General features: G+C 54.7%; 2 protein-coding genes and 2 long non-coding RNA genes across 7 annotated transcripts in view; 2 read left to right on the top strand and 2 right to left on the bottom strand.

The window, feature by feature from the left end:
* Window positions 1-422: 422 nt before the first annotated feature.
* On the top strand, window positions 423-9,321 carry LOC126938712 (uncharacterized). Its single transcript, XR_007720160.1, has 3 exons — window positions 423-545; window positions 7,604-7,687; window positions 8,978-9,321. It is a non-coding gene; the product is annotated as an uncharacterized LOC126938712 (long non-coding RNA).
* SPATA32 (spermatogenesis associated 32) lies at window positions 6,863-15,305 on the bottom strand. Of its 3 annotated transcripts, XM_050763175.1 has the most exons (6): window positions 15,219-15,289; window positions 14,184-14,219; window positions 9,623-9,677; window positions 8,832-8,871; window positions 7,584-8,530; window positions 6,863-6,983 (listed from the first exon to the last, which is right to left on the bottom strand). In XM_050763175.1, the coding sequence occupies exons 1-6, from the start codon at window positions 15,229-15,231 to the stop codon at window positions 6,896-6,898; spliced, it is 1,179 nt and encodes a 392-aa protein (XP_050619132.1). In that variant the 5' UTR covers window positions 15,232-15,289; the 3' UTR covers window positions 6,863-6,895. The 3 variants fall into 3 exon arrangements, with proteins under 3 accessions (XP_050619132.1, XP_050619133.1, XP_050619134.1); XM_050763176.1 differs by lacking the exon at window positions 14,184-14,219 and having other exon boundaries at window positions 15,219-15,305; XM_050763177.1 differs by lacking the exons at window positions 14,184-14,219; window positions 15,219-15,289 and having other exon boundaries at window positions 7,584-8,551; window positions 9,623-9,653.
* LOC126938711 (uncharacterized) lies at window positions 15,294-21,359 on the top strand. Of its 2 annotated transcripts, none has more exons than XR_007720158.1 (3): window positions 15,294-15,570; window positions 20,216-20,434; window positions 21,105-21,359. It is a non-coding gene; the product is annotated as an uncharacterized LOC126938711 (long non-coding RNA). The 2 variants fall into 2 exon arrangements; XR_007720159.1 differs by lacking the exon at window positions 21,105-21,359 and adding an exon at window positions 20,516-20,601 and having other exon boundaries at window positions 15,300-15,570.
* Window positions 16,274-22,111, bottom strand: part of MAP3K14 (mitogen-activated protein kinase kinase kinase 14) — a 53,872-nt gene continuing 48,034 nt past the window's right edge. Inside the window, exons 12-16 of the mRNA XM_050763173.1 lie at window positions 20,506-20,859; window positions 20,195-20,301; window positions 19,642-19,786; window positions 18,279-18,379; window positions 16,274-17,938 (exon numbers count right to left, since the gene is read on the bottom strand). Coding sequence (XP_050619130.1) covers window positions 17,774-17,938; window positions 18,279-18,379; window positions 19,642-19,786; window positions 20,195-20,301; window positions 20,506-20,859 — 872 coding nt within the window. The 3' untranslated portion in view covers window positions 16,274-17,773. The remainder of the gene's footprint in view (window positions 17,939-18,278; window positions 18,380-19,641; window positions 19,787-20,194; window positions 20,302-20,505; window positions 20,860-22,111) is intronic.

The following is a 22,111-nucleotide window of genomic DNA, read 5'->3' on the forward strand; positions in this document are numbered from 1 at the left end:
CGGTGTGAGGGGACGGATGCTCTCGTGGCTGGCCCGGGATCCCTGCGGGAGGCCGGAGGGGGCCAGCGCAAGGGCGAGTGGGCAGCTGGGGTCAGACCCGCCCGGCCAGCCCTGCAGCAGTTCTCCTTCCGGCTGCCCTGCCCCATTTGCGCCAGTCCTGCCGCCTACCTGGGCATCTGGTCCCTTTTCCTTTCGCCTTACCCAGTGCGTAGTGACGCCATGAGTGACCTCGCGTTACATCTCCGCGTGTGCCGCCTCCGTCTCCCCCTGCCGGGGCCCCATTTCTTCCGGGCCTGCCCACGCTCCTCGCCTGCCTCTCCCCTCCGCCAGCCGGTATTGCCCCATCTGTCTGTCCCGCCTCCGCGCACCTGTCCCGCCCCTCACTGCGTATCCCTCCCCCGCCCGCCGGCTCTCACCTAGGCCGAGCCACGCCCCGGGTTGGGCGGGAACTTGGGGCGGCCGGGCTAGTAGGGCTGGCTCAGGCGGAAGCCGGGGCCCGCGGCTGGGCTTCGTGTCCTGCGTTCCGGGAGCGCCGACTCCTCCAGGTTAGGAATCTGAGAGTAGGGGTTGCGCGCACCTAGGGTGGGTGCCCGGGAGGAGGTAGAGGAGGAGACGGTTCTCAGAGCGGGTCCTGGGGGTAGGAGGCGAGGGCGGGGGTTGTGAGTGGCTGGGAGAGGTCCCTCCCGCGGATACCCGCGCACCCCGCCCCGTCGGGGACTCACCTACTTCGTGCAGTCTGTGCAGCGAGCGCGCCAGCTCCTAGTTGGAGAGGCCGCTGATGCGCGCCGCGTGGCAGAAGGTGAGGCCCGCGTGGAGCGCCCCCCAACCCCCGCAGCCTGGGCTGAGCCCCAGAGCCCACTGCTTCTTGAAGTAGTAGCTTGGAGAAGAGAGGCGGGGAGGCCGCCTCAGACACCCCCAGCCCCAGCCCTCTCTGTCTCACAGGTGCGGAAGCCAAAGCAGGGCCGGGAGCCACTGCTTTGTCCTGGGGCGACTTGGGGCCCAGGAAACAGACCCAGAATTCAAGGCTCCCGTCTCTAGGGCAGGAACATCAGGGGTCCCGTGGAGCTGGTATGGTTGTGCCCACCTCATCACCTCCTGTGCCAACTTGGAGGGCACAAAGCCCCGGCCCAGCAGCTTGAATAGCATTTCCAAGAACAGGGTCTGCAGTCCCTGGGGGTCACAGACCTGGCTGTTCGTCACCCGGCTTGGGACAAAAAAGGTGAAGGAGCGTGAGGAGGGGGCTCCCCCTAGGCCAGGCCCACCCCTCCTCCACCAGCCTTGCCCCTCACCCATGCACTGAGCCAAGCGGTGGTTGTCATTGAAGACACCCAGGAAGTCACTGAAGCTTACGATTCCAACACCTGGGGAGAGAGGAGAGGGGGCGCTGTGGGTGCCTGCCCCTGCAGAAGGCCTGCCTTACAGATGCCTGCTGGCAGTTCCAGGTGTTAGAGAATCTAGTCCTGCCTCTAGCCAAGGGCAGACCCTAGTTTGAATGGGGGAGAAATGACCCGTGCCTTGGGGGTTCCCAAATCAGGATTAGGATTAACACAGTAGCAACGTTTACAGGCCATGAGATAGGTGTGTTGGTCAGGGCAGGCTTCCTGTAAGAGGGAACTTTAAAATAGGACCAGGCTAGGATTTTGTGGGAAGGGGAGGTATTCTTTAGAAGGATGCCTGGAGGTGGGAGGGGACAAGAGGACAGGGATGGGGCACCCACCATCCAAGTCCACCTGCGGCAGAGCCTCGAATGTCTCCTGTGGACTCAGTTGGATACCCACATTGCCTAGGGCGCCTTTCATGCTGTGCATGTCCACGGTACCCATTGGGCTGGAGCTGAAGAGTTTGAAGATATCCTGGAAGGCTGAGGGTAGAGGGGGACAGGTGGCAAGATAAACCACCCACACAGGAACCCTGAAAGCTGCCCACTCTAACTCAGGTGGAACTGACGACTTGGCTCATTCTAACTCCCTCCTGGGTGTTTTAAATTTTTATTTATTTATTTATTTTTGAGACAGAGTCTCACTCTTTGCCCAGGCTGGAGTGCAGTGGTGAGATCTCGGCTCACTGCAACCTCAACCTCCCAAGGCTCAAACGATCCTCTCACCTCAGCCTCCTGAGTAGGTGGCATCACAGGTACGTGCCACCACACCTGGCTAATTGTTTAATTTGTTGTAGAGATGGGGTTTCACCGTGTTGCTCAGGCTGGTCTCGAAGTCCTGGGCTCAAGTAACCCTCCCGCTTTGGCCTCCCAAACTGTTGGGATTACAGACATCAACCTCCACACCTGGCCTGTAACTTTTAATATAAAGAGTAGCAGTGGCTGTTGTGTATTGGTACATGTTATGTGCCCATCCAGTCCTTATGTCCAAAACTCGTATTTGAAAAACATTCAAAATTCATGTCCAAGGTCACATCTAGCAGTCTGGCTCTGAAGCTACAGTGCCTTGGAGCCCTGCTGGTGCCTGGCATGTCGTAGGCACTGAACATTGTTGATGATGAATAAAGTGATTCTGCTTTGAGGGGCCCTTGCCAATATCAGGACATGTTGTTTGGGGGAGCATGGGGCTGTGGTTTCTTTTGCCTTTACCCTTATGGTCTTAGGCCCCATGAGGCAGGGGAACTCAGATTTTTCCTCTCATTTTTTCTCCTCCTTTACCTTCTCCCTTCTTTTCCATCCTGTTCATCATCTATCTATCCATCCATCTAAATACCTGCATTCACCTATATACCAATCCATTGAGTTTTCTTTTCCTCTCCTCCCTCCTTCACACACACATGCACACACACACACACACACACACACACACACACTCTGTGAGCTCTAGGGTTGTAGAGATGAGCAAATCAGACAAGCATGGAGGGATGGTTGCAAACACTGCTTCTTGCAGTGACCCCAGCTTCAGGGCAGGCAATCCCTTGTAGTTCTTCCCTGAGCACCCCCTAATTTTCTTCCTTACTCCCAGTCCTGGGGCCCTCACCTGCCAGCTGCTGGGGTGTCTCACCTGTCAAGCTGCCCCAGGAGATAGAAAGAGGTTGGAAAGGTCTTTGCACCTGTTGCATAGAAATGCCAGGGCCAGCCAGGCCTTACCCCAAACCCAGCCCCCAAGGCCTGGCCCCTGGTCCCTGCCTTCACCTCTCAGACCCAGCATCTGGACCTGACTCTGCTGGATGGGCAGCCACAAGGCCCTGGATTTCTGTTGCCCTCCTCATGGTGTGTTCAGCCTTTGTGGCCATGGCTAGTGCTAGCTCCGTCTGGGTCAGCCGGGCAGTGTGCAGCTGCAGCCTCCCTTTCTGCATCCTGCCTGCCTGCTCCTCTGCTGGATCTCATATGAGCAGCCTTTGAGGCTGCTGTGGAGGCCTTAGAGGCAGGAAGGAGAGAGGCAGAGGGGTCCAGCCCACTCAGGTACTCAGACCTGGGACCAGGCCTGTGGGTATACGGTTCCACCTCCTCCCAGGATCCTCCACATGAAACTGTACCACAGCCCTCTATGCAGGGGATTCTGGGGAAAGGGCTAGGGCAGTGATTCCCCCCACCCCGGGTGAGGGAAAAGGACCCTCCTCCAGACCTGGTCACCTGTTTGTTCTCAGTGATGACTCGATCTCTTGGTCTTCTGCCCTCTGCAAATTACTCCTAAAACTCAACAGGGAGGCCAGGCATGGTGCTCAGGACTGTAATCCCGGCACTTTGGATGGCCGAGGAGGGAGGATTGCTTGAGCCTAGAAGTTCAAGGCTGCAGTGAGCCGTGATGGCACCATTGTACTCCAGCCTGGGTGATGGAGAGAGAACTTGTCTCAAAAACCAAAAAAAACAAAACCCCTCAACAGTAAGAAAATGAACAGCCCGATTTTTTTTTTAAAAAAAGGGCAAAAGCCAAGTGTGGTGGCTTACATCTTGAATCCCAGCACTTTGGGAAGCTGAGGTGGGAGGATCACTTGAGACCAGGAGTTTGAGATCAGCCTGGGCAACACAGCAAGATCCCATCTCTACAAAAAATAAAAAGCTTAGCCAGGCATGGTGGCGCACACCTTTAATCCCAGCTTTTTGGGAACCTGAGATGGGAGGATCACTTGAGCCCAGGAGTTCAAGGCTGCAATTAGCCATGATCGAGCCACTGCACTCTGCCTGGGTGACAGAATGAGGCCTTGTCAAAAAAAAAAAAAAAAAAAAAATCTAAACAGGCACCTCGCCAAAGAATACATACAAATGAAAGTAAGCACATGAAAAAATGTTCAACATCATATGTTATCAGCAAATTGCAAATTAAAACAATGAGATACTATTATGCACCTATTCAGATACCAAAATCCAAAACACTACCACCACCAAATGCTGGTGAGGATGTGAAACAATAGGAACTGATTAATTACTGGTGGGAATGCAAAATGATGCAGCCAATCTGGAAGACAAGTTTGGCAGTTTCTTACAAAATGAAACACACCCTTATCACATGATCCAGCAATTGTGCTCCTTGGTATTTATCCAAATGTTTTGAAAACTCATATCCACACAAAAACCTGCACATGGATGTTTATGGCAGCTGTATTCATAATTGCCAAAACCTGGCAACAACCCAGATGTCCTTCAGTAGGTGAATGGATAAATAAACAGTCATACACCCAGACAATGGAATAGTATTCACCACTAAAAATAAATGAGCTATCAAGCCAGGAAAAGACATGGAGGAACCTTAAACGTGTATTACCAGGTGAAAGAAGCCAACCCAAACAGACTGCATACCATTTGATTCCAAATCATTCTGGAAAAGGCAAAACTGTGGCAATAGTAAAAGGACCAGTTGTTGACAGGAGTTGAAGGGGCCAGGTAGAGCACAGAACTTTTAGGGCAATGAAACGACTCTGTATCACACTACAATCAAAACCCATAGAACGGGCCAGGCGCGGTGGCTCACATCTGTAATCCCAGCACTTTGGGAGGCTGAGGTGGGTGGATCACCTAAAGTCAGGAGTTCAAGACCAGCCTGGCCAACATGGTGAAACCCTGTCTGTACAAAAATACAAAAATTAGATGGGCATGGTGGCGGGTGCCTGTAGTCCCAGCTATTTGGGAGGCTGAGGCAGGAGAATCGCTTAAACCCAGGAGGTGAACAGAGGTTGCAGTGAGCTGAGATCACACCATTGCACTCCAGCCTGGGTGACAGGGCACGACTCCGTCTCAAAAACAACAAACCCCCATAGAATGTAGAACACCAATAGTGAACCCCAATGTGAACTGTGGACTTTTGGTGATGATGATGAGTCAGTGTAGGTTTATCAGTTGTAACAAATGTGCCACTGCAGGATGTCCAGAACCAGGGAGGTTGTACGTGGGTGGGGACAGGGGTACATGGGAACTCTCTGTACTTTCCACTCAGTTTTGCTGCAAACCTAAAACTGCTCTAAAAAATAAAGTCTATTAATTTAAAAAAACCTATGGAAAGATTAGTCCTGAGAGCCCAGTGATTCTGGCTCAGTCCCCCACCGCCCCCAAGACACCCACCTCTGCAGCTACTCCTTGTCCCTCCTTCCAGTCTCCCGCCCGCTTCTCCTCCTGGCCCTGACCCATTCTGAACTGCTCACCCCTTCCTAATCACACCCTTCAGGCCCTAGGCATCTCTCTCCTTGGACCCTCCGAAAGCTGGGCAGGCTCTTGAAGATCCACAAGGCTGGGCTTTCACTTAGCAGGGAACCTGAGGCCGGGCCATGGCGCAGCCTCCCCTTCTCCTTCCCCTAGGCTTCCCTGTCCACATCCCTGTCCATCCATGCACTCCGAATCCCCTTCCTTCCTTTGCTGCCATCTCTACTCTGCCAGGAGTCAGTCTATACTGCTTGCCCTCTCGGCCTCCAAGGCCAAACCCTGGGTGGGAGGCGTGTACATGTGTGTGCATTTTTTTTTTTCTTCTTCTTTGAGATGGAGTCTCGCTCTGTTGCGCAGGCTGGAGTGCAGTGGTGCAATCTCAGCTCACTGCAACCTCTGCCTGCCGGACTCGAGAGATCCTCCTGCCTCAGCCTCCCCAGTAGCTGGGACTATAGGCGCATGTCACCACGCCCAGCTAATTTTTGTATTTTTAGTAGAGATGGAGTTTCACCGTGTTAGCCAGACTGGTCTCGCACTCCTGACCTCAAGTGATCTGCTGGCTTCTGCCTCCCAAAGTGCTGGAATTATAGGCATGAGACACCACACCCGGCCTTGTGTGCATATTTGGTACATGTGACTGTCAGGTACATGTGTACATGGGCATGGGTGTCGTATGCTGCTTCCTCTGTGTGTGGGTGCTGTATGTGTGATGTGCTGGGCAGCTGGTGATGTCTGTGTGCACACGTCTGGGTGATGTATGGCTCTCTCCTGCATTTGAAGGTACTTTCTAGCTCTGGCCTGTTACCCGTGGAGGACCAGTCCTTCGGCCTCATTTTCCTCCCCTTCAAACTCCTGGATACCATCCCTTCCCCATGCCAGGCCTTCCCCATGAAGAGTGCAGGAAGATCCCCCTCAGACCCACTTTCTCACCTGCCCAGTCCATGCCCAGGAGGCCATCTCCTCAGATGATCCCAACACTTCCCTGGCCTCAGGCCAAGAGGAAGCCTCATTTCACAGTCTAAGAAATGGAAGCCTCAGAGGACACCGAGGCCTCCCCAAGACCAGCCACAAGTCTTTCTGCTGGCCTAGAGGGCTGGCCAGGAGGGAGTGAAGGGAACTGACCCTGGGGAGTGGACAGGTGAGAGATGGGTGGCCAGGACAAGGGTGGCATTGCCCTCTGGGGGCAGGTGGAGCTGGGGCAGCTAAAAAATGGGGTGGCAGACCAGGACACAGCAGCCAGGTGAGCTCCCTGGCCCAGGGGCATTTGCACAAAAGTCTGAGCCGACGGCCAGCACTGGAGGCTTTATTGGTTCTGTCTAGTCATTTCTCTGGGGTTGTGGGGGCTGACAGCTTAAAATGGATTTTCACCAATAATGGATTCTGTTTCTCTTTTCCTGGCGGCACTGAGCTGCAACACAAAAGAGAGAGTGTCACTTGGGCCCCAGAGGGTGGTCGAAGGAGAGGGTTGAGCCCAGAGGCCCCTCTGAAGAGGTCACTGGGGGTAAGGGGTCTTCTGCTGCTGCCTGTGTCTGGGCAGCTAAGGTTACGTTCTGTGTCCATTCACCACCAGAAAGCAAGGTGTACTGGAGTGCCCTGCATCCTCATTCTCCCCTCAAGAAAAATGTCCTGGACTCCAGGGTTGGGGCCAACCTGTTCTCAACAGGGCAGACCCCAGCCTGAGCATTTCCGACCTCGGTGAGGCCCAACCCCCAGGGTGGGAAGCCACCTAATGCCAGCGTGGTCCTTCCCAGTTTGAACCCAGGCCCCTGTGCCCACCCTCCTTGGTCCCCAGGCTTCCTCCAGCCCTTGCCTTGGCTCTGCACCTCAGTCCACTGGAACCTTGTTCCAACAGCCTTTATGAGGTCACTGAGGTGGAGGCGTCACAGCCCACCGCATCCTGCTCCCAGGTCCTCATTCCAGTGTTCCCCACCCCTAGCCGGCTGTGTGAGGACCCCCCTATGTTCTAGCACAGCCCCTCTATGGGAGCTGTGGGGCTGGCCTCACTCACTCTTCCTTGCCTCCCTGCAGCACAGGGGACGTGGCTGGTGGCTGGAGAAGCTGCATTTGCCCTTCGATGGTGGCCCTCTTGATCCCTGGCTTGCTGAAGTCAAAGTAAGATTGAGTGAAGTTCTTGTCTTCCTGACTCCAAGATTTCAGTGGTGCCCTGGCTTCACGTGGTTTCTCTGGTAGGGCCTCTGCGTGCTTTTCTGGCTTTTGCTCCTCCGCAGTGATCAGGAGGGGCTCTGTGGAAGGCTCCAGAGCCTCCTGAGGTGGAGCTTTCATCATGTGTTCCAAACTGGGCATGTCCGTCCTGCTGGAGGAGGCCATGGCCAGGGAAGATGCAAAGGTGATTAGCTCTGCCAGGCCAATGGGTGGCGGGAGATCTGAGGACAGGAGGGGGCTTGGCTCCTGGAAGCTTGTGGCCGGAGGAGCTGAGCGGGCATCGGGGCTCTGGAGCTGCTCCTTGGAGCACAGGGCGTCAGTGGGGATGGCCTCCCGGAGCCGGGAACTGATGGGCTGGCCTGCGCTGCCATTGTTGAGCTGCATGTTGATGGCCCGCTGCAGGCTGTGCTCTGAGGCCTGGATGAGCTTGTTTGCCCAGAAGAGGTGCTTGGAGGTCTGTGCACTGATGGAGTGACGGCAGGCGGACACGTGGTTCTCCTCCGTGAAACTCCCGGAGTTTGAATTCAGACTCCATGGTCTGAAGGTCTGCGGCGTGGGCGGCGCCATGTTGGAGTGGACGGACTCTATCTGGCACACCAGCTGCAGGGGCTCTTCAAGGTCAGACTCCTCGTTCCAGTTGGCTTTTGTGTCCAGCTCAGTTTCAAGCTTGAGGGCTGGGTACAGCTCTGACTCCAGTAAAGCCGGCACCTGTCCGATCTCCAGTTCTGGGTCTGGGTCTGGAGCCAGGTCCACTTTGAGCTGGGGCTTCTGCTCTAGCATGTCTGCCTCCAGCTGAAATGTTTCAACTCAAAGCTGAGGAGGCAGGAGCGGGAGGTCCTGCCCCTGAGGCCCTCCCTGGCACCGAGTCCCTGCCCCACCCCTGCCCCGGGTCCTGCTCTCTTCCCCCCGCCTCCCAACCCCATGCCTGCCTCCTCTCAGAGACCTGCCTGGTGAGGGGGTGTGTGTGTGAGTGTACCCACACTGGCCTGGTACTAGGGTCCCAGGATTGTCAAGGGTAGGGGCTGATGGAGACTTAGGGAAGAGCCCTGCCACTTGCCTACCACCTCCCCATAAGAGGACACCCCGTTTTTACCTCCTGTTCCTCTTGTATCTGGTGTTGACTTAAGTCATCTCTAAGACAGAAGGAGACAGAGTGGGTGATGGGGATCTGTGGGGTGGGTGGTGGCTTCAGCGGGAAGGGGGTTTCTGGGGCCCTCAAAGCCCTCTGCCTTGTAACAGAGGCTGGCAAGATGCACCTCCCCCTGACCACCCCGCCACCAGCTGATCCCCTCCCCTGGCTGTCCCACTCCACTGCCACCAGGAAGCCTGGAGTTGTATTCTGAAACTTGAGTGAGTTTAGGAAACTCCTTGCCAACTCATGCCCCCCCACCCCGCAAAAGAGGAATCCAGTTGGTTGGAGGTAAGGCCCAGGAATCTCATTTTTATCAAGCATTGCAGGTGAGCTGGGACAACTCACTTCGCGAATTAGTGCCCAGAACACTAGTCCCCAGCAGGGGAGCCCCAGAGCAATGTCCTCCCACCCACCTGCCCACTCTTTCTTCAAGTGCCTGCCCACCCCCGCCTTGAGCAGCTCTGTCCTCAGGAAGCCAGGCAGCTCTGAGGGGTCAGGTCCTATTCTGTCCCTGGGTGTGCCTCACCACCCCTCAGTCTTCCTCTGCCAGGGGCTGAGGGCATAAACAGAAGCGGGAGGGTAGATACCCCACGCCCTCCCCAGTCTTTTGGCCTGGACACTGGCGCTGGGGAGGTTTTGAAAATGGCAGAAGGGAGGAAGATCCTAGGTTGGGGGATTGGTGGTGTCAGGGGCGAGGCTGGAGGTCCCGGAGGGCTCGGGGGATGCCTGTGATGATCGGGGATGGTTCTCACCGCATCTCTGCAACCTCCACTGACCCTTTGCTGCAGCATGGAAATCCATGGGTACCTGGCAGGGGAAAGGAGGTGAGGGCAGGGAGCTGCAGGGTAGAGGACAGTCCCGGAGGGATTCCAGAGCCAGCCACCTCTTCCTGCCCTTCTTTTTCTCTGTTCCCAGCTGCATTCCCTCACCCACCTGCCCCGCCCTCCTTGTTCCCTAGCCGGTAGCCATTCCTATCCTCCAGTCCTGCTCTCTCCACTGTCTGTGCCTTGCCTCCTCGGAGGCTCCCTGTTCCATCTCCTTCCCCCAAAACTGTGACTGCTAACAGTACCCCGACCATGACGGGGCGCTTCCATAGCCTGGGCACTTTACCTGCTTTATCTCATGGATTCAACACAAAAAATTAGGACAGATCCATTTGCCCAAGGCCCCCCAGCTGATCATAGCTGAAGTGGTGACTTGAATGCGGTTTTGACTCAGGAAACTCTTAACTCCCTGGCCCCCGGCTACTCCCAGGAGCCTGTAACTGCATGGAGTCCCCATCACGCCCCACGCGAACCTTCCCCATCTCCCCATTCCTGCTCTTCTGCTGGCTTCCTTTACTCTCTCTGGATCATCCATCACTGACTCCAGGCCAAGTCCTCCACCCGGGGTGTGTGATCTGAGGTGGTGCTAGCACCTAGCCGACGATTTAGGAGCTCAGATCCCCCTCTGCAGGGGAGACTGACTCCTTGGGAACGCCCCCAACCCCACACCCTTCCCTGGAAGCTTGTATCTTTTACTGCAGAATCTGTTTCTTCACCCTGTGGGGGTGGGAAGCACCAGGCTGCCCTGTTCTCTGCTACCCAGGACCATGCGTAGGGGTTGATGGTGGGGCCATCATGACGACCCTGCCATCATGCAAGGTGGGTCCCCATCAGCCTGGGGTGTGGCAGGAAGTGGCTCTGACCGGGAAGAATCGCTCCCAGGAAGCGACTGGAAGGATGAGAATGTACTGCAGTCTCTTCCTAGAGATGTAGCGGCTGGAGGGAGGGGTCCTTGCATGGCTGGTCCTGGGATTGGGACCATCTGCTTTAGCCTGGTCTTGGGGGATGTATCCCCCAACCCTCCATCTCCTTGATCACTACGCTTCCCTGGCTTCCTCATGTGTCTCTCTTCTCCCTCTCCAACTCCCCCTGCCCCAGGTCCTGCTGTTCGCCAGGCTTCTGACCTCAGGGCCTTTGCTCCCTTTACAAAATTTCACTGGGCAGTTTAATCAACACCCACAGCCTCAACCCCTCCATAAATGGCAGCTGGGTATGGACAGGAGAAGAAATTACTGTTGTGTGAGCCTCTTAATAGCACTGGGGCTGGGAGAAAAAGTCAGATGTTGACTCAGCTTGAGATCTCTGTGCCTGACTTGAGAATGTTCTATTAGGGATTCAAATAATATTCTGCAGTATATGAAATAATTGAAAAAAAATTTTTTTTTTTTGAGACGGGAGTCTCGCTCTGACCCCCAGGCTGGAGTGCAGTGGCGCGATCTCGGCTCACTGCAAGCTCCGCCTCCTGGGTTCACGCCATTCTCCCGCCTCAGCCTCCAGAGTAGCTGGGGCTGCAGGCGCCCGCCACAACGCCCAGCTAATTTTTTTTTGTATTTTTAGTAGAGATGGGGTTTCACCGTGTTAGCCAGGATGGTCTCGATCTCCTGACCTTGTGATCCGCCTGCCTCAGCCTCCCAAAGTGCTGGGATTACAGGCGTGAGCCACCGCGCCCGGCCCTTTTTTTTTTTTTTTTTTTTTGAGACGGAGTCTCGCTCTGTTGCCCAGGCTGGAGTGCAGTGGCCAGATCTCAGCTCACTGCAAGCTCCGCCTCCTGGGTTTACGCCATTCTCCTGCCTCAGCCTCCCGAGTAGCTCGGACTACAGGCGCCCGCCACCTCACCTGGCTAGTTTTTTTGTATTTTTTAGTAGACATGGGATTTCACTGTGTTAGCCAAGATGGTCTCGATCTCCTGACCTCGTGATCTGCCTGTCTCGGCCTCCCAAAGTGCTGGGATTACAGGCTTGAGCCACCGCGCCTGGCCCCGGGTCACTCTTTGTATTTTTAGTAGAGATGGGGTTTCACCATTTTGGCCAGGCGGTCTCAAACTCCTGGCCTCAAATGATCTGCCTGCCTCGGCCTCCTAAAGTGCTGGGATTACAGGCATGAGCCACTGTGCCTGGCCGAAAGAATTTCTATTTCCAGTGGTTTGTTGCTAGCACACAGAAATAGATCCATCTTTTGTATCCTGCAACCATACTAAAATCTCATGTGTTCTCATAGCTTTTTTTCCTTTTAGATTCTATCGGATTTTCTACATAGACAATAATGTGTGTGAGTCAGGACACTTTTACTTCTTCCTTTCCAATCTTGTTCCTCTTATTTCATTTTCTTGCCTAATTGCACTGGGGACAATCTCCATACAATGTTGAGTAGGAGTGTGTGTGTACGTCCTCGCTTCGTTCTGAGCTTAGGGAAAAGTGTTTAGCCTTTCACCATTAAGGATGATGCTAGCTGTAGGTTTCTTCATGATGCCTTTTATTAGCTTGGGCATCTTCATGAAGTTTCCTCTCCTAGTTTGCTTAGTTTTAATTAGGAATGGATGCTGGATTTTGCCTAATGCTTTTTCTGCATTTATTGAGAATTTTGCCTAATGCTTTTTCTGCATTTATTGAGATGATCATATGGTTTTTCTTTAATATTATATATGTATACATAACATACATTATAATACATTAACATATGAGTAATGTTATATTATTTGGGTGATAATTCTTTTATATTTTTATATTCTGCTTATGGTAAAATACATTTTTTTTTTTTTTTTTGAGACGGAGTCTCGCTCTGTCCCCTAGGCTGGAGTGCAGTGGCTGGATCTCAGCTCACTGCAAGCTCCGCCTCCCGGGTTTACGCCATTCTCCTGCCTCAGCCTCCCGAGTAGCTGGGACTACAGGCGCCCGCCACCTCACCTGGCTGGTTTTTGTATTTTTTTAGTAGACACGAGGTTTCACCGTGTTAGCCAGGATGGTCTCGATCTCCTGACCTCGTGATCCGCCTGTCTCGGCCTCCCAAAGTGCTGGGATTACAGGCTTGAGCCACCGCGCCGGGCCACATCGATTTTTTTTTGAGACAGGGTCTCACTCTGTTACCCAGGCTGGAGTTCAGTGGCACAGTTATGGCAATCTCAACCTCCCTGTCTCAAGTGATCCTCCCACCTCACCTCTGGAGTAGCTGGGACTACAGGTGTTCACCAACATATCCAGCTAATTTTTGTATTTTTTGTAGAGATAGGTCTTGTTATATTGCCCAGGCTGGTCTTGAACTCCTGGGCTCAAGCTATCCACCTGCGTTGGCTTCCCAAAGTGCTAGATTATTGGTGTGAGCCACCGTGCCCAGCTATAAATTGATTTTTTTAAATGTTAAATCAGCCTTGCATTACTGGGATAAACCTCATTTGGTCATGACGTATTACCCTTTTAATATGTTGTTGAATCTGATTGGCTTTTTTTCAGCGTTTTCACATGCATATCCATGAGGGATATTGGTGTATAATTTTCTTTTCTTTATAATGTCTTTGTTAGGTTTTGATAGGGAGGATGGCTTGAGCTCGGGAGGCGGAGGTTGCAGTGAGCCCAGATGGTGCCATTGCAGTCCAGCCTGGGCGACAGAGCAAGACTCTGTCTCAAAAACAACAACAACAACAACAACAACAAAAAACCAAAAAAAAGAGATGAGGACTCACTATGTTGCCCAGGCTGGTCTCAAACTCCTGAGCTCAAGCAATCTTCCCACCTTGGCTTCCCAAAGTGTTGGGATTACAGGCATGAGCCACCGTGCCTGGCCTAATTTCTTCCCTCAAATTCACACCCTGTATGTCCAGACTCTTAAGTGTGGCCACCACGGCTCTGCCTGTCTGACTCCTGTCTCCCTTTCTAGTCTGTCATCTCTCCATATCCCACACTCCTCGCCCCATTCATCCTTTCACCCAAATGAGAAACCTGGGTCATTTGTGACTCCTCCTCACTCCGAAGCTCCTGCCCTCCTACCCCTGATGCTCTCCTTATCTCCCAGTACCAGAGCCAACACAAACCCACATCTTCCTACCCTTTGGCACTTGGTGCTAAGTGCTTTGCACATTCAATCTTCATACCTACCCTATGCCCAGTTGGCCACAGCTCTCCTCTCACAGATGAGGAAACGTGTATGAGGTCATGCAGCTATTAAGAGTAGCACACGACCCAAAGGCAGGTCTGGCTGACTCCAGACTCTGGGATGCTACTCACTGCACTGTCTTAAATCTCTTTAGTCCTCCAGTGGGACCACTGCAACCATGTCCCCCTCCAACCTGGATTTTCAATGACCCCAGAGTAAGCCTGCTACATTTCACTTGCCTCTGGTCACCCCCAAACTCCATGTGGCCTCTTGATCTGATCTCTACCTTCATTTTTCATCTCTTGGCATCCATCTTCCTGTTCCTCACCCTAAGCCAAAGCTACCCCCAGAGTACGGCAGGCTCTTCTGCACCCAATGCCTTTGCAAATGCTATTTCTCATACCTGGAAAGTCTTCTTCTGGCAAAGTCCTACTCATGCCTGAAAGCCCAATTCAAATAATCAGTGTAATCCTCTCCATGACAGACCTGGCTGTCCAATCTACGTTTTTCCTTACAGGCGTGAGCCACTGCACCCGACCTCTGGTTAATTTTTTTTTTGACAGGGTCTTGCTCTGTGGCCCAGGCTGGAGTGGCGCCATCATAGCTCACTGCAACTCCTGGGCTCCAGTGAGCCTCCCAAGTAGCTGGGACTACAGGCTCATGCCACCACACCTGTCTAATTTTAAACATTTCCTGTAGAGGACAAAGTCTCGCTATGTTGCCTAGGCTGGTCTTGAACTCCTGGCCTTATGTGATCCTCTCACGTCTGCCTCCCAAAGTGTTGGGATGGCAGGCGTTGAGCCATCATGCCCACCTAATTTTTGATCATTTTTAATGCTGGCCCATGCCCTTCTGGGAGAGAGGATCCCCAAAAGAAAGCCACCATTTCAGTGGGGGATCTGACGCTCCTATGGGAAGGAGAGACCCGGGGCACTAGGGGCAAACATCTTTGCTCATTGGTTCAGAGAAAAGTACAAGACACCAAGGAGGCGCTCAATGAAAATCTGCTCAAGACTGCCGCTCCTCCCTGCAAAGCCTCAAGCATCAAGCAGGGACAACTGGATGTGATTTTTTGGATCTGCAGTTCAGGATAATTCATGAGTCGTTTCCTGTGCACAAGGCCATTGCTCCTTCTGTGGTCTCAGAACCCCTTCAAGAACCACTGACGCTGCAGTCCCTACCACAAGGCGCGCATGCGTGTCCGTGCGCGCACGCGGATGTGCACCACGGAGGGGCTGAGGCTGGGGGCCATAGTCAGGGGCAGCGGGTGGGCTTTGGCGGGGGATCGACCTGCCTTTCAGGTGCCGGGGGTTTGGGAGCAGGGGAACGGGCCCCGGGCCGATTCCTGACCGCCCCCTCCGCGCCCCGCCCCCACTCACTGTCGCTTTCCCCGCCTGCCCACCCGAACACCCGCCCCCGGGCGCCCGCCCGCTCCCACCTGTCACCCCCATGCAGACCGAGGCTCTGTCCTGGAGGCGGGGAGCGGGCTGGTAGATGCTGCCTCTCAGCCTCCAGTGTGCTCTTTGGCTGGGAGACTGGGGGGCGCTGGAAATATTGGAGGCGCTGGTGCCTGTGATGTCGCTGCCTCTGTGACGTCCCTGCCGCGACCCCGCAGGCAGGGAGCCGCATTTAGGTTCCGGGCGGGCGGGCGGGCGGGCGAGCAGGCGGGGGACGGCCCGAGTGAGGTGTCCTCCGAAGGCTGCGGGCCCGAAGCCAGAACCCCTCTCCAAAGACCTCGGGAGTAGGGCTCGCGCTTCCGCTGCGGGCCCAGAGCAAGAGGCAGGCGGCAGGTAAGTTTGACTCTACTGGACCGGACTTGCACCCGCTCTGCACGCCAGGGGCTCAGGGCTGCCGCCCCTTTCGTGGTCCCAGGGCCCTTCCAAGAACCGGCTAAACCAACCCAAGCTGCGCGCACACACACTTGTGCACACAGGGAGTGTGGAGCCAGATTCGATAAGGCATCACGTGTGCCCCAGCTCCATGACCAAGGAACTCAGCCACAAGGGCATCCCTGGCCCCATGCAGGGCTCAGGAGGCAGCGGAAAGGGTTGAGTCCAGGCCTCAAGGACAGGAAGGGAAGGTGGAGGGCCTGTGGTGTGCATCCAGCATCCCTAGCTGGTCAGGGCCCAGAACCCATCCCTATTTCCCTTCTGGTGGTAGAGGGCTGCCTGACTTGGGCAGTGGCACAAAGCATGCAGGCTTTGTCGTCCGCCTCCTCCACCCTTCAGCCTGGCAGTGTTTGGCAAGGGACTTCCCTGATGCCACTGGGCAAGGCATCTTGTCTAACTGGTCTGAATGAATAGCCCAGAGGTGGGACTAGAAGCACCCACTGGGAGGAATGGTGGGAAAGCAGCCCCACTCAAGGGCTGAAACAGTCCTTGTCCAAAACAAGGGGGACTTGAAAAGATCTCACCAAGAAGGCAGAGAGGCAGTTGTTAGTGTCGTGAGGTTCAGCAAGCCGGCAGGCAAGAGAGAGGACACCAATGGCCTGGAAACATTTGTCATCACCCCAAACTTTATTGCTTACAAAGAGTTCTCTACAACCCACACTGCAGTACCAACGCTGCAGTTCTTTATGTGCTGGGGGCCGGGGCTGTCTCCCCGGGAGCAGTCTGGCTCGCTGTGGACAGCTGGACAAAGGCTGTCCAGCTGTCCACAAGGCAAGACGTGGGGATGAGCTTCTCCCAAGGAGTCTCGGCGTCCCCCGCCCCAGGAGGTTGAGGCTAGCTGACACCCCCCTGACAATTCACAGCTGACTTAATGCTACATGAGTCCTGAGTAGCTCCCCTGGGAGAAGAGGCTAAGCTGGGGCAATGGGGAAGTGGTTGCTATTAGAGAAATCTGGAGGAGGTTTGAGGAGTCACATGCATGTAGACAGCTCAAGACTGTCCCTTCACCCCATCTCCTGGACTGCTATGCTCCTACAGAGTCACTGACCTGCCCTGCCAGAGGGCAGCCATGAAAGTGCTTTGAGGTCATCAGAGTGCAAAGTGCTGTCAGCAGTACCCTCCGGCCCGGGGCAGGGCAGGGTGAGTGTTCGTGTGAGCTGTGCTCTGGGGGGCCCGCACGCTGGACGCTGACAGTGGGGCTGGGGTGCCGGAGCGTCTCTGTCTGCTGCTTTCCTTAGTATTGATCATGTCCATCTACAGACCGTTCCTGTCAGGCACATCCTGCATCACCCTTCACCTTTACAGATGAGGGAAGAGCGCCAGTGAGTCTGGGGCAGTGCTGGGCCTGAAGGGGCTCAGGGTCTGCTGCGCTGGGGAAGAGTGATAGCCAGCAGCAAAGGGGCACGTGTCTGGGGACTGAGAACCACTTCACTTACACACCTTCTTTGGTCGTTGGCTGAACCAGAAGTCAACTCAGGACCTGTGTTACAACAATCTGAAAAGTGTGGTGTATTCTAGCAGGGAGCCTTCTGGGATCAGGCATTCCTTTCCCCTACACCCGAAAGGGATGAGCTGGCCAGGTGAGGCCGGGCAAGGGGGTCAGAGGCCTCCCGTTAACCTACGGGTGGGCATACCTGCTGACCTGGTTCTGCACTGAACCTGAGTGTGGGCCCTTACACACTCGACACCCTCACACCAGCCTGGAGGGTGAGGGGCCGAGGGGCTCGCCCATCCCTTCTGACCCAGGCTGGAAGCTGCTCTCCCCTGTCTGCCAGCAAATGGTCACTGATCCAAGCGGGCCAGGCCAACTCGACTGGAGCAGGGCAGAGAAGATCCTGTTTGTTTCCCGAGGGAACTCCTGCCGTCCTCCTCTGTCTCCTCACGTGGCAGAGTGTTTTCTCAGCAGGGTGGGGCAGGACTCAGGTGGGAAATCCTGGGAGGCGTTCTGCTTGCCCCCACCTTGCTGCTGCCAGGCCCTGGTCCCACTGCTGAGCCGGGGGCTGGCAGATCCCTGGGAGCGGCTGAGCCTGTGTTTCAGGGCAGCATTGTGCGCCGAGCAGGAAGGCTGCTTCCGGCAGCGTGGAGCCGGCAGTGGAGGGTGGGGTTAGGGCCTGTTCTCCAGCTGGCCATGCTTGACCCTCCAGCTCCAGGCGAAGCTGCCATCAGGGGCCAGCGTGCACTGCAGGTCGATGCCCGAGTCTGGCACCTCCATGTCATAGCGAACAGGCTGCCCATCTTTGGTCACCAAGCTGAAGGCTGCGGCTGGGATCTAAGGGTGGAGCAAACCAGTGGGCTGAGATCATGGCATGGGGCTCAGAAGCCATGTAGAAAGGTAAAGACATCTCCCTCCAGCCAGACTGGCAGCCCTAAGGGCACTGTCTGTTTGTCATTCCACAGGACTCAGAGAATCCCACCCAGCCCAAGTGTGGGTCTGGAGGACCTCTCCGTCCCCACTGCCAGTCTTACTTTGAGGCCCTGGGGGACGTCGAAGGCCAATTCCACGTATTCCCTAGAGTGCCATTTCTTTGAAAGCCTTCCTCCTGGAGGGTGGGGCCAGGTGCACTGGCTTCTGGGACTCTGCTGGTCAAGAGAGTACCTGCGCCCCTTACCTGGCTGCTGATGCCAGTGGCGATGTCTCCCACTTTGACCCGGTGGAACTCCCGGATGTGCAGGTGTTCACCATTGAGAGACTGTATTTGGACTTTCACACCTAGAAGGCGGGCAAGGTGACAGTCAGGAGAGCGGCTGCTGGCTCTCCAAGGACCAGGGTCCTGGCAGGGGCTGAGGGAATGTTTTTGTTAAAAGTCACTCTGCCCTTAATGTAGAGGGGAGCAGGCCTGGTGTGATGGAGCAGCAGAGATAAAATTTGGGCTGGTTTAAGCACAGCTGCATTTCTGTTTGTTTTTGAGACAGAGTCTCACGGTGTCGCCCTGGCTGTAGTGCAATGGAGCAATCTCAGCTCACTGCAACCTCTATCTCCCGGGTTCAAGTGATTCTCCTGCCTCAGCCTCTCGAGTAGCTGGGATTACAGGCATGTGCCACTACACCCAGCTAATTTTTATATTTTTAGTAAAGATGGGGTTACACCATGTTGGTCAGGCTGGTCTCGAATTCCTGACCTCATGTAATCCACCTGCCTTGGCCTCCCTAAGTGCTGGGATTACAGGTGTGAGCCACCACACCCAGTCACAAAGTTGCATTTTATAAGAAAAATAAAAAATTCAGGCTGGAACAGCCCTCGTGTTATATACACCTGCTAGTTCTTCCTGGCTGCCAGCACCTGGGATCTGGCCTGTGCGTTGCTAAGAGCTGGGGTTGGCTCCTATGGGGAAGTAGTATTTCAACTTGGATGCAAAGCAGAAAGGAACTGAACACAAAGATCCTTAAATTAGATTATGGGCAATTTAGATCGTTCCCCGAGTTGAAGTGGCCTCTGGCCTGCTGCCATGAGTCACACTTGCCCTGGAGAGCAGGGCACTCCGATCTGATGATGCCCTTGTTCTAGCAAAGCCACATCATAACCTATGCAATCAAGCTTGAAAACGAAGGAATTTTATGTTGTCTTTCTCATTTGACCTCAGATCTCAGAGGGGGCTCCTTTTGCTGAGTTTCTGATTAAAATGCTCATGGGTCCTGTTCCTTTCCCTTTAGAAGAGATTAATTGCTCAATTTCCTGACTCCAGGTCAAGAGAGACTGCTCTCCTCCCCAAGCTAGGGGAACCTTCTGGGACTCCATCAGCCGCCAATGAGGAGATAATGGTCCCTCACTGCCCAATCAGGAGAGGCTCGTGGGTGATGGGGACCTTTGCTCGAAACCCAACTTACTGGCCAGGAACCTCAAGTTCTGGGACCAGGCGCCTTCCTCCCTCCCACTGTGCCAGGGGAGGGGAGACACAATCCCTCAGTGGCTGTCTAGCTCCAGGCAGATCAGCTGCCATGGGGGCTGCTGAGCAGGTGGGAATTGGACTGTACCATTGAAATAGCTTGGGGTGTCGGTGGGCCGCCCCCGGGCCAGCACCATGTTCCAGCTGGAGCTTCGAGCCTCGGCCTGGCTGCTCCAGGAGTGTACGCCTGAGCTCAGGGTGTCCCGCGAGCTTTGAGAGGCCTTTGATGGGTTCTGAAACAACAGGATTGGGTACGGACTCAGGGCCCTGGGCTCCAGGATCCATCTCTGGTTTGGGTCTCATTTGAGGCAAAGGGCCACTGCTCATGCCCTCAGCTGGAGGAGGGTAAGGGTTGCCTCCACGGGGGACCAAGGCCTGCCTCCCCATTATCTCTGGTGGCAAAACACATTCCCTAATCCCAGAAGGGTAGATTCCCATGGTTTCTCTCACTCTGAATCATGACCACCTCCCCCAACCTAGTGAGGACCCCTACCAGAAGGAAGGGGTGACCCCCATCACCCTCCCTTTACCCACTACTTGCAGAGTCCATTCACTAGCTGGACGCAAAGCTATTTGCTCTGTGCCAGGACCGGGAGAACCACACCCCTGGAGCCATGGCTGCGGGGCCACAACTGACTCACCTTCTCGCTGTCATCCGACAGGGAGAGGCTGTCGATGCTGAGGCACGAGAGAATTTGCTCCTGCTCCTCCAGAGAAAATGGCTGGGACAGGCTGTTCAGGAATAATTCTGCAGGGAAAAGTGGAAGAAAATGGCTGTGAAAGACTGGGAGGAGGCTGGCTGTGTTTTCAGGGGTTCTTCCTGCACAGTCTGTAGAAGCTGAGCTGCTGGGGAAGGGGCTGGAAGAAAGCCCACACCGCAGGTAAGGAGAAGCGCCGGCCTCCCTCCGCGGCCAGTGCTTGGGGCCCCAGCTGCAGCCATGGTTGCCCGTACCTATTTCCAGCTGCTGCAGTTCCTGCTCCGGGAAGGTTGCTTTCCGCTCTGGTGAGCTGGGGTTTCTGGCAGGGGCTGGCTCCAGGGAAGACAGAGGTAAGGGTTCCCACATCCCAGACTCCTCCTTGCTCAAAGTCAAGGGAGGAGACTTGTTTGGCTCTGGGGGCTCTGGTGGGAGAGGAGGCTGGAGCTTAGGGGCTCTGCCTGTTGTCTCCTCAACTGGGCGAGGCTCTGGGGCCCTTGGCGAAAGCTCCCTCGGCTGGGCATGGAGGGTCTGGTGATAATTGGCTTGATTTGGTGGTGGATGTCTTGGTTCTTTATATTCTCCCCTCCAAGGGCTCTTCAGACCTCCCACTAGAAAACAGAGAGGACAATGGTGAGGGGAAGCGTGTTGTGCACAGGCTATCCAGGCAGGAGCGGCCTCTCCTGAGTGCAGAAGGGCTAGAGGCGAACAGAGGGGAGGACCTGCCCCAGGCCACCATGGGAGGTGACTTCAGAGGGCAGCGTGGTGGTCTCCACAGGAGACTTCCTCAGTAAGATGGTCCCAATATAACAGGGATAGGACTGGATTTCTGTCTTTAGTTCCGTTTTCCTTCTAGGTGTCAGTAGCAAATTGAAAAACTACAGAATCAGTTCCAGAGGACTTTGTTAACAAGAAAGAGAAGATTGAAAAAAGCCCTGGGGCTACACCAACTCAAGAGCTCCTAGGCAAAGTGGCGTCCTGGACCTACCATCTCTCCTACCCTGTCCTCAGTCAGTACTTCCCCAGGCACCGTTGGTTCTGGTGCGGGGCGAGTTCAACCCTGGGACCACCCTCATCCTTATAACTACCAGCTGTCTTTGGTGAGGTGCAAGATCTCTCTGGTTTTATTTCATTTTCATTCCTATAATCATGGCCTTTTTGTGCCCATCCCTCAGGTGATGTTCTATTGTGTTTGACGTATCATTTTTGATTGGGTTGTGTTCTTGCAAAATGTGTGTTGTTTTATTTATCGATTTTTATTTTTGTATTTTTTGTTTTTTAAAGAGACGAGGTCTCACCATGTTGCCCAGGCTGGACTCCAACTCCTGGGCTCAAGCGATCCTTCCACCTCAGCCTCCTGAGTGGCTGGGACTACAGACGTGCGCCACCATACCTGGCTATTGATCAGTTTTTAGTTTACCAAACATTACCATCTGGGTTCCATTCTGTGTCGGGTTCTCTTTTCACTCAGCACCATGGCTTTAGGATCTGTCCATGCTGCTCTGTGAACACCGAGTTGCTTTAACTGCTTGGTGCTCCATGCGGCATCCTTTTTTGTGTCTCTGTCCTCCCAATGAGGGACCCCACTGTACCCTACTCCCCTCCCACAAAGGAAGCTGTAGCGCGCATCCTCAGGCGTGTTCCCATATGGATCTGTTGGCATTCCTTTGTCAGTGCACCCAGGGGTAGCGGTCCTGGGTCTCAGTCTGCAGACATCTGCCTGAGTGCAGCCAGGCGCTCTCCAGAGTGGGCAGCCTTGTCCACATGCCCATCAGCAGCACCCGAGGGGTCCCAACAGCCCCACATCCCACCAACTTTCTGCTTTTTTCCAGTCAAATGGCTCTCGAGTGTTACCTGGCTTCA

This window comes from Macaca thibetana, chromosome 16 (assembly GCF_024542745.1).
Source record: "Macaca thibetana thibetana isolate TM-01 chromosome 16, ASM2454274v1, whole genome shotgun sequence".
NCBI classification, from domain to species: Eukaryota; Metazoa; Chordata; class Mammalia; order Primates; family Cercopithecidae; genus Macaca; species Macaca thibetana.

What these genes read in the sequence shown, in the direction of transcription:
- SPATA32 (XM_050763175.1), bottom strand. An exon ending in GTGGAGGTTGCAGAGATGCG is followed by an intron (nt 8,872 to 9,622) that starts GTGAGAACCATC and finishes CTTCTGTCTTAG; the next exon opens with AGATGACTTAAGTCAACACC. An exon ending in CTGCAGGGAGGCAAGGAAGA is followed by an intron (nt 6,984 to 7,583) that starts GTGAGTGAGGCC and finishes TTTGTGTTGCAG; the next exon opens with CTCAGTGCCGCCAGGAAAAG.